The sequence below is a fragment of the Myxine glutinosa genome, chromosome 9 (genome assembly GCF_964187855.1).
Source record: "Myxine glutinosa chromosome 9, kmMyxGlut1.1, whole genome shotgun sequence".
Lineage (NCBI taxonomy): Eukaryota > Metazoa > Chordata > Myxini > Myxiniformes > Myxinidae > Myxine > Myxine glutinosa.
Genome location: NC_136269.1, coordinates 137,975,978 through 137,993,006, shown reverse-complemented (window position 1 = coordinate 137,993,006; position 17,029 = coordinate 137,975,978). Strand labels below are relative to the sequence as shown.

At 41.1% G+C, this 17,029-nt stretch overlaps 1 protein-coding gene across 2 annotated transcripts in view; it reads right to left on the bottom strand.

Annotated features, from left to right (window-relative positions):
• The window catches only part of TRPC4AP (transient receptor potential cation channel subfamily C member 4 associated protein), an 82,649-nt gene that overhangs the window by 24,090 nt on the left and 41,530 nt on the right, over nt 1–17,029 (bottom strand). For both annotated transcript variants that reach the window (XM_068102995.2, XM_068102996.2), the window contains exons 9-16: nt 10,051–10,184; nt 9,829–9,945; nt 9,366–9,424; nt 5,517–5,618; nt 5,329–5,412; nt 2,031–2,121; nt 1,390–1,530; nt 23–134 (exon numbers count right to left, since the gene is read on the bottom strand). In XM_068102995.2, the coding sequence (XP_067959096.2) occupies nt 23–134; nt 1,390–1,530; nt 2,031–2,121; nt 5,329–5,412; nt 5,517–5,618; nt 9,366–9,424; nt 9,829–9,945; nt 10,051–10,184 (840 nt within the window). The remainder of the gene's footprint in view (nt 1–22; nt 135–1,389; nt 1,531–2,030; nt 2,122–5,328; nt 5,413–5,516; nt 5,619–9,365; nt 9,425–9,828; nt 9,946–10,050; nt 10,185–17,029) is intronic.

Below are 17,029 nucleotides of genomic sequence, written 5' to 3'. Positions count from 1 at the left end.
AAACCGACGTTCTGTACTTCACCTTCAAAATTGTCCAACTTGCCCAGGAAGCGTTCGAGAGAGAGTGCCACGCAGCGGATAAACATGTTGGAATCCACCAAGGAACTGTTCAACTGTTGCATGAACACGCCAAACTGCAAATACGAGTGAAAAGTACCGTTTGCATGCGTAGTCATGTTCGTGATACACCACCATGCATACAAAGATGGAAATTAAGACTCTCAAGCGTTTTCCTTTGATCAAAGGGGACAAACAAATACAACAGCAACCAACAAACCAAAACAATACGAACAATGCAAGCGAGTAAGTGAAGAGCTTCACTTTGCTGTTGTTGGGGTTCTTGTTGTGGGTCGATTTTTTAAACAGCTGCCACACCACACCCATATCTGTCGCTCGACTTCACCCACCTTTGTACAGAGACAAAATTATATGGCTGCCATATTGTTTCCTGGTGTGCCTAACGCAGGCCTGCAGGCCACTTATACACTGCCTGGGTTTGTTGTGTCATATTTCCATTGGCTTCGTTTGGGCCGTGCGTTATTGACAATGAGTGACTAACGTGGAAGGAAAAGACGTCCAAAGCGTTCGGAATCCGAGTCAATTCTTTATCCCAACCACTACCAACCAAAGCTGCTCGTCTCACTTCCGGTTGCATACGGTTCCGGAATACCCTCGATCATCTCGAACTGAAGCATATTTACATATTAAAACATGAAAGACAAAATGATGACGCTACAGGACCCTGGGAAATCGAATCATATGTCAACAGTAAGGTTTCATCAAGCCCGTCGGAACTAATGGTGAGGTGTCAGGCTAATTATTTAACAGTGTATTAAATGTGTTTCCCAATCGTGCTGTTCATCTCTTAAGAGAGCTTTAAATGCGCATTTCCCAGTCGGCCCGTTACCGGATTTTGTTGCAGGTTGTGTGACCACAGTGCGGTCATTCTTGTTTGTATACAAAGTAAAGGCTCGTGGAAGAGGTAGAACACTGAACATATCAGGACAGGACAGAGACAGAGACAGAGACAGAGACAGAGAGAGAGAGAGAGAGAGAGAGACAGCAGCAGGGTTGAAGGACAAAATAGAGAGAGACTTGGACAAATGAGGGAAGTGTGGAAGCACACGAGGTAGACAAGATGGATAAGGCAGCAAACCCTCAGGAAGGAAAAACTGGAAATTTGGAAGGTGGGATTGTGGTGAAAAGGGGATGGGGGTTAACGGGGATAGAAAATATCGTGGTTTGGGATGGGTGACGACTTGGCGTTCCGATTAATGGCTGCACGCAAATGTTCTCTTCCAATAAGAAAGTCCATGGTTATGATTGAAATAGTCAAATACAACTGGTGTACAGGTATAAAAGCAGATTCACTGTGAATACACGTCTCACCCTCTCTTCCGTAGCTACGCACTTGTAGAACTTCCGGAAGGCTTTCACGTTGAACTTCATGAGCTCACCGAGCAGGTCGAAGTTGCTCTGCAGGATGTCCCTTTTGCAGGATTCGTTGTCTATGATGCACGAGACGATGTGCTGAGTGTACATAGGAAAAGGAAGGGTGGGGAGGAAGTACAGAGACTATTTTACAAAACGTGGCACAATAATCGAATGTGTAGATGTTTTTTAACAAGCTACCGAATGAAACATTCGTCTCTAACTTCGACCCTTTAGTCTTTGTGATCAAACACAGACTCTGTACATGTGTTTCACCGTTTTTAACTCTTGAACCAGTGGCACATCTTTCAATCAATCACTCACACAATACCTGGATACAAAATACTACTTAGATGCTCGGACCGACAATGTCACAACGTGCTCTCCCCAAAGCCATGAGGAAGTGATGATCGTTTTACATAACATCAACTGCGTTTCCACTCACAGTGTCGATAGCCATGTTTTGCACAACCCCCCAGCAGACCTCAACAACATACTAAGATACGGTGTCCTGCTTCAAGGACAAACGGAAGCATGGTTAAATTACACAGCCTCAAAACGACCAAAACAGTGGTTAAATAAATGGACGTTGCACGTACCTCCAGCAATCCCAAATTCAGGAGAAACATCTGGTCCACAAAGGAGGTTTCCCCCCTGAGGAAACTCTCCACAGCTCGAGCCAACCAAAACCTGTCAGGGTGAGCCAGCACAGTTCTGTAGTGTACAAGTTGGGTGCGTGATAAACCTTAAGCTTTTACCTATTAGGCAACACTTCCGCTGGAAAATCGAACTTATGAGAGCAGATTGGGAGAGGGAAGGGGAGCAGGGGAGCAAGATGAGAGAGGGAGGAGGGGAAAGCACAGGTGGAGAATGTGCGGCGTTGGGTTTTTTTTTTTTACCTGATATGCCTCCACCATACTCACACCTTCACAACCCCTACTCCACCACTTCTCTTCTTACCTGTCTTGACCAAACCCACCCTCATCAATAGGTCCTAACGATTCCTCACTTCCCCCATCATGTACCTGCATTCCATCCTCATTTACAAAAACCATAATTCCTTTTTAAAATAAATCTGCATTGGACACAAACGATCTTCCAACTTCGACTTCTTCCTCTTTTACCTCTAATTTCCAGGATTTGAGAACATTCTAATGCCAATTATCTTCTGGAGTACATACACCTGAATTTCCTTTTGGAACCCTCCCAGTCGGATTTACATAGCACTGAGACTGCCCATCTGAAGGTCACAGACGACCAAGTGCCGTTAGACTCCAAATGCTTCTGCCCTATAAGTTGCTTTTGACACAGACGACAACACTTGACCATCACCAGTTCTGTTCTTCAATTAATTATTTAAATATTATATTACAGATTGTGTATCCACTGCAAACAATGGCGGCTATCAATTGTTCATCAAACCCACTTCATCTACCTGTCAATGCTCCTCAAGGATCTCTCATTGATCCGTTCTTGCTCTACAGGCACTTGGTACAATTTTATGGAATTTCAGCATTAGCTTCCATGTCCATAGTGATGATATCCAGAACTACTGTCCATTGAATCTAATGAAGTACTTGATCACTTCAACAACTTTGAAGTCTTGTCTCAGAAATTCAAAAACAGGATGTCCAAGAATACTCTCGAACTCCCAAGACCGACACGCTTTTCCCTGGCCCTTCAACAAGCTTCAACCACAGACTAAAACTACAGGATCGCTTACTGATGTCTGCCTCCACAGTGTAAAATTTAGATGAGGACAACGATCCCAAATTCTTCCTGTATTCCACACAAGCTGAAATCCATAAATCGATATATGTGATGTTTAGGTTACCGCAACTCACTGTTAGCAGGCGGTACCTGCCTCTCAAGCGCTTGTAACTCATTCAGAATATGGCAACCAGATTTGTAGTTAAAACTCTTAAATTTGATTTAATCCCTCCAAATCTAAAATAACAAGCATTCTGAATATTGCGCTGCAATACATGTCCCCTACCGGCAGTCTGTCGTCTGGAAAACTGTTGGGGAAATTACCAAGAGTTATTTACCCACAGGTTCTGAATCGTTCCCAATCGCTAATTACCTCAGGATGGGCTCACCTGTGATTCACACTCGGGACTTCGATTTATACACCTTGCAGACAGGTCAGCAGAAGCACGAGAAAATAAGTTGTTGATAAAGAACCTTTCAAGTTGCTAAATATCAGTAATTTATTATATTTTCCGGTTCACGATCAATGATCGATGTGTGTATATATATATATATATATATGTTGCTCGGCTTGGCTCCGCACCTCACGAAAGCGCGCGCTGTATCATGCTTTTGACGTTCGCGAGACGAGGCTGAGGGCGCGCGGTGCGGCTTGAGGAGAACTCAAGAATAAACAAGAGATATCCATTTTTAAAATATTTTCGTTTAATTAACGATATCTGCCAAATCACGTGCCCTATCGCAAATTCCAAAAGGACATTTTAGTCGACTGACATGCTGAACAGATCTGTGAAGTTTCCCCTTGATTGGATCAAAAATGACAGAGGAGCTCGGTTTTAAAGGTTCATGCTTAAAAACGTCATAACTCTGAAACCATGCGACGCATGACGTATGACGTATGACTTTTTTGTTCGTCATGGGTATGCGATTCTGCCTGCAAAGTTTGGCTTCGATCTGTTCAGCCGTTGCAGAGAAAAAGGGGTTTTCGTGTTTTCACAAAAAAACAATATGGAGGGCGAACCACGTGACCTGTGACGTCATAATTACCATTAAAATATTCTACAGACCTAGTCCCCCCTATGGTGAATATTTGATCTCAATCAGTCCTATTATTGCAGAGAAAATCTTTTTTAAAGGAAATTAAAACTTAAAATGGCACTGAGTTAAGGATCAGAATTATCAGAATTCCCAAAGTTCAAAGTGCCATAACTTTGTCGAAAATGATCGAAACGTCGTGAAGTTCGAACTCGATCTGTAACTAATCATGAGGAAACCATGTGCCAAGTTTGAAATCATTAGCATTAAGAGTTTAGAAAAAAAGTCCGGAAAACTGTTCTTTGCGTGATGGACTGACAGACGGACAGACTGACGGACGGAGGGACGGCGTGCAAACCTATAGTCCCCTCCGGTGTACACCGGTAGGGGACTAAAAATAAGCTTCCTGGCTCCCAATATACCTTTCCAGACACTTAGGACCTTCCCCTTTTCAAAAAGCCAATGTTTTACTTCCTCAGAAACTCTAAGACTATTCTCTCTTTCTTCACTTTTCTATCAATGCAGATCTTTTATTTAAGGCCTGGCCTCGATGAGGACAATATAGTCCAAGAATGGAGCCTTCAACATAAAAAAAAAAAAAAAACACCGATGTATTTACTCAAAGATATTGCTGAAATCCTACTGTGTGAAAATAAATTAGTTCCTGCCCACATCATCATACCTCACAACCCTGGAAGAACTCAACGTTCCAACAACAGGGAATCTCCTGGCAATTCCTTGCATTCGGATAAAGACTTTTCGCGACAGAATTCTTCAGACACTCTCCTCAACTGTGGAACTCTCTGCCTTTTAAAATTCGCAGTCTCATCAATCCGGTTATTCAAAAACCCAACTTTTCACCAGTGCTTCTTCTTGACTTCCGCTCTAATCTCTTTCGTTTTTTTTTTTTGTTTTTTTTTGTATACTGAATCGAGGCTCGTGAAAGAAGCACCTGAGATTTTACTTCGAAATAAAAATGCATACAAAGAAATTGACGGATTGAAGTTTGAACACTTTGTGCAAACTCGTTACACATTTGCTCACTTACAACTATGAAGAAATCGTGCAAATACAAAATGGTCGCGTTCTTTAGAATCAGAGGCATTGTCCCATACTGTATTGATGATATCTACACTCAAACTCTGAGCTCACCTGAAAGCAGAACTCGGCGGCTTGTTCTTCATCACCTCAATCAGTTTTTTAAGGAGTCCTTTCTCCCCTCGACAAACAAGCAGCCTGAAAATAATCACAACTCGAACGACATGCACACAGAACAGGCAGCGACAATTAAATGATAAAAGGCCCAACATGATATTGAGATGCCAAAGTAAATGCTTTACCTGTCAATGTCTTGGAGAGCCTTGGATTCAGGGATGTTCTCACTAGCAGCGATCGTACTCAGCTCGGAAAGTTCCTCCTTGTTTAACAGCAAGTACTTATTCCTGACACACAAACACGGGATGTGAGAGCCTAGAATACGTAAAAACAGCCGACTTTTTCGAATTATATTGTTACGTGGAAGGAGGGAGGGGGTCCATAGCTAGAGTATGGTAAGTGTAACATGGTCCATGCATTTCGAGGTTTATAGATTTCAAGGATTGCTATGTTTCTTGTAAAATGTGACACTAAGGGGCAGCATATGTAATTTGTAGACGGAGCAGACAGAGTAAGGTTGTAAAATGTCTGACCTTAGGTCAGGTGAGCAATTGGAAGTCTCAAGGCATATAGAAGCAGCTCATTAGGACAGTCACAATCTGTCTGGCCAATGCGTGCAAGCCATGAAATTGGCTGTGGAGCCCGAAAGAAGACAGGAAGACCATTTTTTATTGGGCATGATTTTCCACATGATTTTGCGTGCCCCCTCATTCCTGTCTGTGCCAGTTGATCGCTTCGTTCTTACCGTTTGTGATAGCGTCTCGTCAACCCTCTTCCTTGTAATTTTCTTTATAATAAACACCTTTATAATTATAAGAAACATCTTCCTGCCCTTTGCTTCTTGTGCGCTTTCCGCCACCCATTTCGGTTTTCATTGAATGATCCTTGGGGAATGATAACCACAAGTTAAAATAACTGAATGCAGTAAGAGATTGTTTCCCAAATCCGCAGAGGCATTTCCTCAGATAGCAACGCTCTTTTTCTTGACATTTTACCTCAGTTCATTCATCTATGCAGCTTTGCACACATTTACACGGCCTTGGTGTATAGTTTCAGCACCCTGGACAGATCAGGAAGCATCCCGTAACGCCATCAGCTCACTCACCCCTGGAACGAGGCATTCCAACCCCTGGAACGAGGAACGGGGCACGCAGACCAACGCGTGGGACGGACGCAGCCGAAGGAGATGAGAGGCATAGGTTCAAGTATGAGCTGAGGTCACGATCGCTTCCACAGAAGCAGTCGAAGGTTCGCTGGTGGTGGGGCAGCGTTTCAGATCCCCTGCTGTGTCTTTCATCGCCTCATTTCTTTCTTCCTCGAATCAAGATATCTGTCATTCTGTCCTTCCTTCATTCGGGTGTCCAAGATCCATTTTTCGTGCGCAGGCACTAAGTGAATGCTCCAAGTTTTGCCGTGTGGTAATGTCTGCCAAGTCCTAATATAAAATGTACATGTGTGTATAATGTGCTCGTGTAATTTCATGTATGATTTCGCTCACTATTTTCTGAGGTAACGATTCCCTTCTGCTTTTTTCTCTCGTTTGCGTTTCTCGTCATCATTCCCTTAATCATTTCCCTTGCTGTGTAATAAATTTATCCTGCTTGGGGTTGGTCCGAATAGTGTTCCCAATGGACAACTGGTCCAAATTACCAATGGTAATGGTAGCCCACGTAAGGTGGCACGTGGCGTGAGTTCGCTTGGCCGAATAATCAACTCCGCGTAGTCGCAGGCACGATTCCTCGTCTGTGAGGCTTGATTCACTGGCATGGTAATGCAAATTTGGGCACGAGGATTCAGCCCGAGTTAGGGATTGCAGTTTGTGTTCCTTGTGTCTCTGGACATGCCGTTCTTTTGGAGTTATCCAGAGGCGACGTCTGAAACAACATGTTTTATTACCCCCGTCACGAGAGTGGACGGAGGTCATGTTTTTATCCCTGCTGTCTGTCTGTGAGCAGGACATCTCAAAAAGTTATGGACGGATTCGGACGAAAGTTGGTGGATAGATTGGGTGTGTAACAAGGATGAATCGATTTGATTTTGGCAAAGATCTGGATCTTGATCCCAAACAAGAATTTCAGAATTTGTTAAAAAGAGAAAGAGAGAACCAAAAACGATACATGACAAGATATGACAAAACTTGGTGGACGAGTTGGTTAGGTTGACAAGAACAAGCCGATTAGACTTTGGTTCAGGTCTGAATCCAGACCCGGCCTATCATTGGGATACAAAACGTAAACTGTTCATAAACAAAACGTAAATTGGTGGAGGAATGCGCTCTACCGAGTGCTATTCTAATTTACACCTTTACTAACAAATTGACATCTTTTTTTTCTGACAAAATTATGCCAATCTACAATCTACCGACGCCTGTGGTATACGACAATGTTGGCCTGTGGCCTGTCACCTCGCCCTTCTACGAGACACGACTTTGTGTACATTAAAGGTATTCAAAAACAAGTGTGCATATGGACAGAGGCGATTCACTGTTCCATATAATAAAAATAGTGGCCGGTAGTTTATGTACACCTGCCACCACCGGCTGTTATTTTTGCAGAATTAGAAAAAGAAAATACACGATTTTATAATTTGTTTGGAAAAAGAAGAATTAAATTATGAACTTGTCCTGTGTAAACTTTGATCTCCTTTTGTTGAGTTATTGTTATTTGTCAAACCCCTCATTAGAATCCTGCCTGTTTAAAGATGGGGATTTATTACTTTGGTATGGACCCACTTGGCTCCATGCTGAATGCCAAGAAGCAGCATGAATAACCTCACCAAACAAGCAAATTTAACAGAATAATTCATACCAAAAATAAAATAGAAAAAAAAAAACTTGGAAAAAGAAGGGAAAAATCGGGATGTCAACGACAAAAGTGGATTTTAAAGGTAGGCCTACACTTATACATTGATGACTGGTACCATTTATTAACTAACTAGAAAGACAACAAGGCTAACTGTGAAACATATAAATAATATCTTAATAAGAAAGATAAAGTGTAAATGTCGATCAAATAATCCTTTTCGAATCAAATATTAAAATTGAAGCAACAAGAGTTACCATTTTACAATATGAGCAGTAATCTAACGACGCGTTGAATTAACATTCCGACGAATCCCAGAAACCTCTGCGGTTGGTCCTTATTCTGAAATTTTAAAGTGAATCTTCACCACTGAGAGATTGGGTATGACATTAAAAAAAGTTGTGGACGAGTTATGACAAAACTAGGTGGATGAGTTGGTTAGGCGACAAGAACAAGGCGATTAGATTTTGGTTCATGTTGGATCTAGATCCCACCTATCAGTGGGATACAACCCGTAAACTGTTCAACTTGGTGGAGGTTGCGCTCTACGGAGTGCTGTTCTAGTTCATAGTTGAGTTCGGAATTAGATTCTGAATGGGCAGCTCAAATACAGGTGTGCCACCTTTGTCCCCATTATGTCAGACCTGCACCAACTCTTAGTATACAAAACAGATTTACATTTCTGTTATTACAATTTTTATTTTATTTTTTTTATAGATTTCGTCATCCCATAGTCAAATATATTGTTGGACACACCTCTCATACTGCCCTCCCTACTCTCACCAACCCCTCTTCCTCCCGGAACCAGATTAGCTCCTTCATTCAGTCACTATCCCCATAAATGAAGAATTTGAGCACTGTACAAGTGAACAGAAGGGAAAGCGAGAATTGATCCTGAAAAGCAATTGAAGAATCAAATGGAAGACGTACTTAAGTCACAAAATAACACTTTGCAAAATTATTACAGACATGGATTGTTACCAAACTGTAGATGGAGTTCCTGGTTCCAACTCATTTTGCCTAAAAATATGACTTAAGTACTTCTTCCATTCAGGTCTTCAATTGCTTTTGTAAACAAGAGGATATGATTATCAGGTTGGGTGTTCATTAATATACAATACACGATTAAGGATGATTAATCTATTCCATTTCACATATCATATCCACAGCCCGACCGCCACAAGACCGGCCACCGGCTCGCCCGTAACCGCCACCCCGGTTGCCCGTCCTTACTCGTGATGGTCACTGAAGCTGTGCAGTAGACGTAGAAACTGGATATTTAGAGCCACCTCCTGGTGAACAGACATAACAAAAATGTGATGAACACGTCATCCTTCAGTGATAAAAACACGATAGCAAGTGGCATGTATAGAGGTGAATGCTCCCGTAAGAGCAGGATAACAGAAGGTAAAAGGAAAACTCATGAACAACAGGGCAGAGAGAAAGTAGTGGACAAAAGGTGCAGACAGAAGTAAAAACAAGGTACAGAGGGATGCAAAACACAACGAGGCAGAAGAGGACAGGCAGGTAGGGTGAACGCAACTAGACATGAGGCAAATGGAGTATATACAGCAAAAAAAAAGTTACAGGTGAACAGAAGGGAACGGTGAGTGAGAATTGAAAAGACAACGGAAAGACACGTCATGATTGGATGGCGGCCATCTTTAAAAACAAGACCAGGACGCAGAGAGCTCACCGGGTTACAATCACAGTTGTGAAGCGGGAGCGGTTGTGCAGATTCCTTCCATATAAGCTCATCAAACAGGTCGTTAAGGCCGGGGATGAGTTGGAATTGCGAAAGCAGCTTGTGCACCTGTCACGCACAACACACGATACACAACCATTAAGGTAGGTTTACGGAAACATGCGCGCACGACGCACAGAGGGCGAGCATGGATGGTCACAGCTCTGGAAGTACCTGGTCCCGACGCTTGCCGGTGAGGAGCACAATGAGCACGTACAACACCTCCACCTTGCAAATCACCTCGTGCATTGCTCGCATGGACTGTGGCAATGCATCACGCACCTGGCCCTCAAACTGCAACACCAGATCTGTCACAACAGAGAAAGCAATGTCACAGGAAAGTAACAAAAACAAGCAAAACCTACACCATGCAAATAAACAGACCAATGTCAACTATCGGGAACACTGCTTTGCTTCGGATCCAAATATTCCAGAAACCGAGGAATCAAATCTTCAATTGTGCTGCTTTCATCCGGATTTGAACCCACAATCTCTGGGCTGCCCATCCAATGTGCTCACCACAAAAAAGGAAGTTAAACGTGGCGATACTAATTATCTTTCAAGCAAATTATAATCTTGCTATAATTCACCAAATGTCCGTCTGTCCGTTCGAAGGTCAACCGATCGCAGAAGGTCAAAAAACCGCTCAACCGATCGCAACTATATTTTGGGTGGGTAATTCTGGGACCCCCCCTGGAGTAAAATAGGCTATATTGTTTTTCCAATTTTCCAGTTTTTCCAAACACGATGGAATAATATTTACCGATATGAACAATGATGTGGCTTTTGTTGAAATTCTACAAATACTGTTTATTCTACGTACCAGGAGACAGTAGATCGACTCCTGACGAACTCTTCCTATATAAACGTGTGGCTCCGAAGTAACATGGCAGCGTGTGCAAAGCAACTGAGAAACAGGTGTCGCGGCCGCTTCCGTGTTAGATTCGGCGCGCACTCTTCACACATAAATGTGCGACTGAGAAAGATGTGTTGCGTCCACTTCCGTTTTGCCGAATTCAATCTTTTTTTCAAAATGGGCACCATGTACTATTTAGATTTGATGATTTGCGTGTGATATGATTCAACAGATGTTTATATAAATTGTTTAAAATTTAAAAAAGCCTTCAATTTCTGATATTTTGCCTTTTCATTTGGGCCTCCCAATTGAAACCCGGCCCGTAGGGCGGGTACCGTTGCTAGTCATTTAAATCTGTAAAAACCTTGAGGCACGAGGTCAACAGTGAGCCCTCCATTAGGCATTAGTTGGTGAATTAGTAATAACTAGTATAGGTACCCATGGAAATTCCAACATAGGGAAATTCCAACGCATGAAAATTCCAACCCGCGGAAATTCCAACCCACGGAAATTTCAACCCACGGAAATTACAACCCACAGAAATTACAACCCACAGAAAGTACAACCCGTGGAAATTCCACGCAATGTAAAATGTGGCTTTAACAATGTCTTTGCCGATGATGTTCCCTGTGATCTCGTCGCACTGTGTAGCGGTCGCAGGCAGTCAGGCTGCACCAATGACTTGTTTTTGAGGAGTGCGATTGCACTCGCAATTTTTATTTTCGATGAGAGTTATTGATCGCGTGCTTGGGAACACATTTGTATTCCTGTGAGTAGTGTAATAATGTTGCTTCTGGGACACCTCCGTTTAACATGGGAAATCCCTATCTAATGTCATTTACCCCCTTGTCTTTTTCAAAAATCATAAACACCTCTATTTCTCCCACCCTCATCTTTATAAACCTTTTGTCTGTAGTACCTATCCTTAATGTTGTTCATTAGACCACTCAAACACTACAAATATTTGTTTTCTCTTATAGACCTATCATCCTTCTTCTACATATCATCTGGCAGATTAATCTTTGACCCATTCACTTCCATATTAATTCTTTCCCTCCCTCATTGACCCTAAACACCTATATTTCTCTCACCCTGTTCTTTACGAACCTTCTAACCTTTTGACATGTTATCCTTATTCATTAGACCACTTAAACACCTGTGATCCTTCTGACCTCATGGACCTTTTAACCTTTTACTCTTAATATCATCTGGTGAATATAACCCACTCAAACAACGACCCTACAAATATTTGTTTATGCGTGGGAAATAATTTAATTCTCCTACAACTCTCTTCACCATCTAATATATTAACAATAAATATGTTTGAGTTTGGTTCTTTATTAAGATATTTTAACTGAGCTAAGATAAAATGGTAAACCTCCCTCAATGTTCTTATTTGAGCGCCTCCAGTGCCACACACTTTTTGGTAGGCTCTGCCCACCTTTTGTTAAGCTCCGTCCACTTTTTGGAAAAACCCCGCCCACTTTTTGGTAAGCCACGCCCACCTTTTACTAAGCCCGCCCACTTTTTGTTAAGCCACGCCCACTTTTTGCTATGCCCCGCCCACTTTTGCTAAGCTCCGCCCACTTTTGCTAAGTCCCACCCACTTTATAAACTCTTCAGCATTGTATCATTTCCAGGTAATACATAACATCATTTTCAGGGAATTTCCATCACATCATTTCCAGTTAAGACACGCCCAGGGAATTTCCACAGGAAATGACACACACCCAGCCCTTCTTATAAAAGGCACCGACCACACAGGCTTTTTCAAACACGCTTTCTGCTTCACTTGAGAATGGACTCCTATGCCGAAATGGAATGGGATAACTTTGCTATTCCTTGGAGTCCTACTACCTGTGTAGCGCTCAACCTTCAGATTGATGAACTGGACTCGAACCTCTTGTCGATGGAGGAAATTGTATCTGAGCTACGAAATGAAAATTCTACTTTTAACACAACTTGGGATAAAGTTATTTTTTTGTTTGAAGATCTTTTGAACAACCAAGACCCACAGAACGAGTTCTACCTTGATGACCCAGCCAAAGAGTTATACCTTGGAGATCCACAAAATCCTGAAAAAGAGTTCTACCATGATGATACTTATTGTGAGTTATCAAAACAAAACCCACTGAACGAGTTCTACCTTGATGACCCAGCCAAAGAGTTATACCTTGGAGACTCACTAAATTTGGGAAAAACAAATTATGAGGTCTGCCTAGATGGTTCTAACTGTGGAGCCTACCTTGGAGACTCACTAAATTTGGGAAAAACAAATTATGAGGTCTGCCTAGATGGTTCTAACTGTGGAGCCTACCTTGGAGACTCACTAAATTTGGGAAAAACAAATTATGAGGTCTGCCTAGATGGTTCTAACTGTGGAGCCTACCTTGGAGACTCACTAAATTTGGGAAAAACAAATTATGAGGTCTGCCTAGATGGTTCTAACTGTGGAGCCTACCTTGGAGACTCACTAAATTTGGGAAAAACAAATTATGAGGTCTGCCTAGATGGTTCTAACTGTGGAGCCTACCTTGGAGACTCACTAAATTTCATAAAATTAGGAAAAGAGTTTTACCTTGGAGACTTTGAAAACTGGTTTCGTTTTGGAGACTCTGAATGGGGGTTTTGTTTTGATAACTCGGAATGTGATACCTATCTTGGAGACTCAACAGGATTGTGGTTATACCTTGGGAACTTGGAAAGTTGGTTTTATTTTGGAGACTCTACCTGTGGGGTACATCTTGGAGACTCTTTGCATTCTAAAGCAATGAACAATGTTCTTTGTTTAATGACGCTTGATTTAAGCAATATCAAGAAAGTTCGAGGAAGAAAATGCTGGAAAATTCTTTCTTCCCATTTCTACTTCTTCAAACTTGAAAGCCTTGAAAGACAGAATTGGAGGAAGAGGAAAAAAAATAAAAATGAAATACGTATTTAAAAAAAGAAGAAAAAAAAAGAAATACGTATTTTTAAAAAAGAAGAAAAAAAAAGATTATGTTAGGGTTAGGGTGGGATTTTGAATGTGAGGGTTAGGGATTAGGTTGGGTTAGGGATGGAGTTGGGTTAGGGATGGGGTTGGGTTAGGGTTGGGATTTTGAATGTGAGGGTTAGGGTTGGGATTGGGTTAGGGATGGGGTTGGGTTAGGGTTGGGATTTTGAATGTGAGGGTTAGGGTTGGGGTTGGGTTAGGGATGGGGTTGGGTTAGGGATGGGGTTGGGTTAGGGATGGGGTTGGGTTAGGGATGGGGTTGGGTTAGGGATGGGGTTGGGTTAGGGATGGGGTTGGGTTAGGGATGGGGTTGGGTTAGGGATGGGGTTGGGTTAGGGATGGGGTTGGGTTGGGGATGGGGTTGGGTTGGGGATGGGGTTGGGTTAGGGATGGGGTTGGGTTAGGGATGGGGTTGGGTTGGGGATGGGGTTGGGTTAGGGATGGGGTTGGGTTAGGGATGGGTTGGGTTAGGGATGGGTTTGGGTTGGGGATGGGGTTGGGTTAGGGATGGGGTTGGGTTAGGGTTTGTATATTATTATGACTCACTCACACATACACACACACAAAAGTTAAGCCCCAACTGAAAAGTTGAGGGATTCTGTGTTTGGGGTTCACAGATTTAAAAACGTATCCCCATTATACACATACAAAAGTTAAGCCCCAACTGAAAAGTTGAGGGATTCTGTGTTTGGGGTTCACAGGTTTAAAAACGTATCCCCATTATACACACACAAAAGTTAAGCCCCAACTGAAAAGTTGAGGGATTCTGTGTTTGGGGTTCACAGGTTTAAAAACGTATCCCCATTATACACACACAAAAGTTAAGCCCCAACTGAAAAGTTGAGGGATTCTGTGTTTGGGGTTCACAGATTTAAAAACGTATCCCCATTGTACACACAAACAAAAGTTAAGCCCCAACTGAAAAGTTGAGGGATTCTGTGTTTGTGGTTCACAGATTTAAAAACGTATCCCCATTACATTTTATTTATTTATTTATTATTTTCAAGGGTATTATCTGCTTACTTGTGTTTTTTGTAATTCTTGCGAGTAAAATGAACCCAAGATTTCTTCTCCATTTAAATCATATAATTTGTAGGTCCAAGGAGCTGTATCCATTACATCAATGATTTTAAATAATTCACGAGTCCATTTTTGTGTATAACCTTTCTCAAAATGACTTTTCCATTTGTATATCCTTACAATATCACCAACTTTAAACTTGGGCTTTCTCAAATTAATCTCCTTTTCATATTCTAATTTTGTAAATGTTTCCGATGGTTTTGATTTTGTTGATGAATGAACTGTATTATTGTAATTATCTACAATATCCTGAATTAAATACACCCATTTTTGAGAACCGAGTTCTGTGAATTTTTTATATAATTTCTCTTTCAAAGTACGATTAAAACGCTCAATAACAACTGCCTTTCCTTCATTAAAGGTGCTGTATAATTTAATACCCTTCCCCTTAAGAAATTTCATGAATATTTTGTTATAGAACTCTGTTCCCTCATCAGTCCATAACTTCTTTGGTTTCCTTTTATCCCGATCAAATATTAGCTTAAAGGCTAACATTAAAGTATCACCCCTTTTATTTTTTAAAGGGACAACCCAGGCAAATCTACTCCTCAAATCAATAACGGTTAAAGCATACCTGTATCCCCTGTCATTATTCAATTCAATTAAATCAGCGGACCATATGTGGTCGGTGTATTTAGAATAAACCTTCCTTCTTTTAAACTTTGTGATTATAGGTTTGTGTAATTCTTCAGCCAAAAGCTCCTCAGTCTTGATGACATCATTAGAGCCTAATAGTTTTTTGAGGAATAACCAAGACCAAGTTTCAATTTAGCATTTATCAAATTTCTCACAATAAACCTATCAACTTTCTCTCTCAACGTTGGATTTTGTATCAAAGACAAATTATACAACATTTCGCTGTCGGCTTTATGTTTTTCAGTCAACGTAGTGGTTTTCCCATAAGCAATATCATGCTTCATACACACTTCGTCAACCCTATTTGTAGGTTTAGACCAAGGTTTAGGATTGTCAGCCTCATCTAATCTTTTATCCAAGTTTGTTCCTGGACCACAGAAAGAATACCCTGGAAGGTGTAATTCCCCTGGAATTCCAGTTGTTGTAAATTTACTTCCTGACAGAAACTTTTGTATGTCTCCTCCTCTTTTAGGAGAGATGAATTGGCACTTTTTAGAGCCACATACTTGACATATTCCTTTTTGATAAACTCTATTATTTTTAGCTTTAACATAAGAGATATTTTTAGATTTAGTTTTCTTTTTACATTTGAGACAATAACTCATATTTATTTATCAGAAAAATTCCGACAGAGTATCAAAACCTTTTTGGTTTTCAACATACACATTTCAATCTTTATTTTTAAAACATAAAGAATCCTAAGGAATGCCTTCACTCTCTCCTCCATTTATTTACAAATAAAAACTAACTAAAGTCAATGACACCAACATCATCAATCACATAATCTTTTCCTTCTTCTTCTTCTTCTTCTTCACCACTTTCTCGTTTAAATCTCTGAAATTGAAGACATTGACGTTCTTATTTTTGAAACCATTATCTTCATAAGAGTTGTTAATTCTTTAATTTCCTCTTCGGTGCGTTGAGATTGATTTATTTGCTTTAATACACTCAATCTTTTATGAATCTCAGTGATTTCCATCTTTTTATATTTTTCCTCCCTCTCTCTTTGCTCCCTCTCCTCCTCCTCCATTTTCTCCCTCTCCTCCTTCTCCTTTTTCTCCCTTTTCTCCCTTTCCTCCTTCTCCCTTTTCTCCCTTTCCTCCTTCTCCTTTTTCTCCCTTTCCTCCTTCTCCTTTTTCTCCCTCTCCTCCTTCTCCTCCTTTTTCTCCCTCTCCTCCTTCTCCTCCCTCTCCCTTTCCTCCTTCTCCTTTTTCTCTCTTTCCTCCTTCTCTTCTTCAACTCCTTCCTCATCCCTTGCTACCCTTGAGTTTGAACCCCAAAGAATATTATACATATACTCATCTGGATTTTGAGATATTCTTGTATCTATAATTATTTTTCTCATAATAGGATACCAATAAGATTTGTTGACGATTTCTAAAAGAGTTTTATATTTCATAACTTTGAGAAGTTCATTTTTATTTAATATTTTAAACAAGTCTCTATTTGTGGGTTTAACAATATCAGTATAAGGCCAGTTTTTTATGACAAAATTCCCATGTATATGCTCCAAATCATAAGGTATGTAATACCGAGCACCCTTTTCTTGTAGGTATCCTTGAATACAAAAATTATAATTCTCTTGTAGT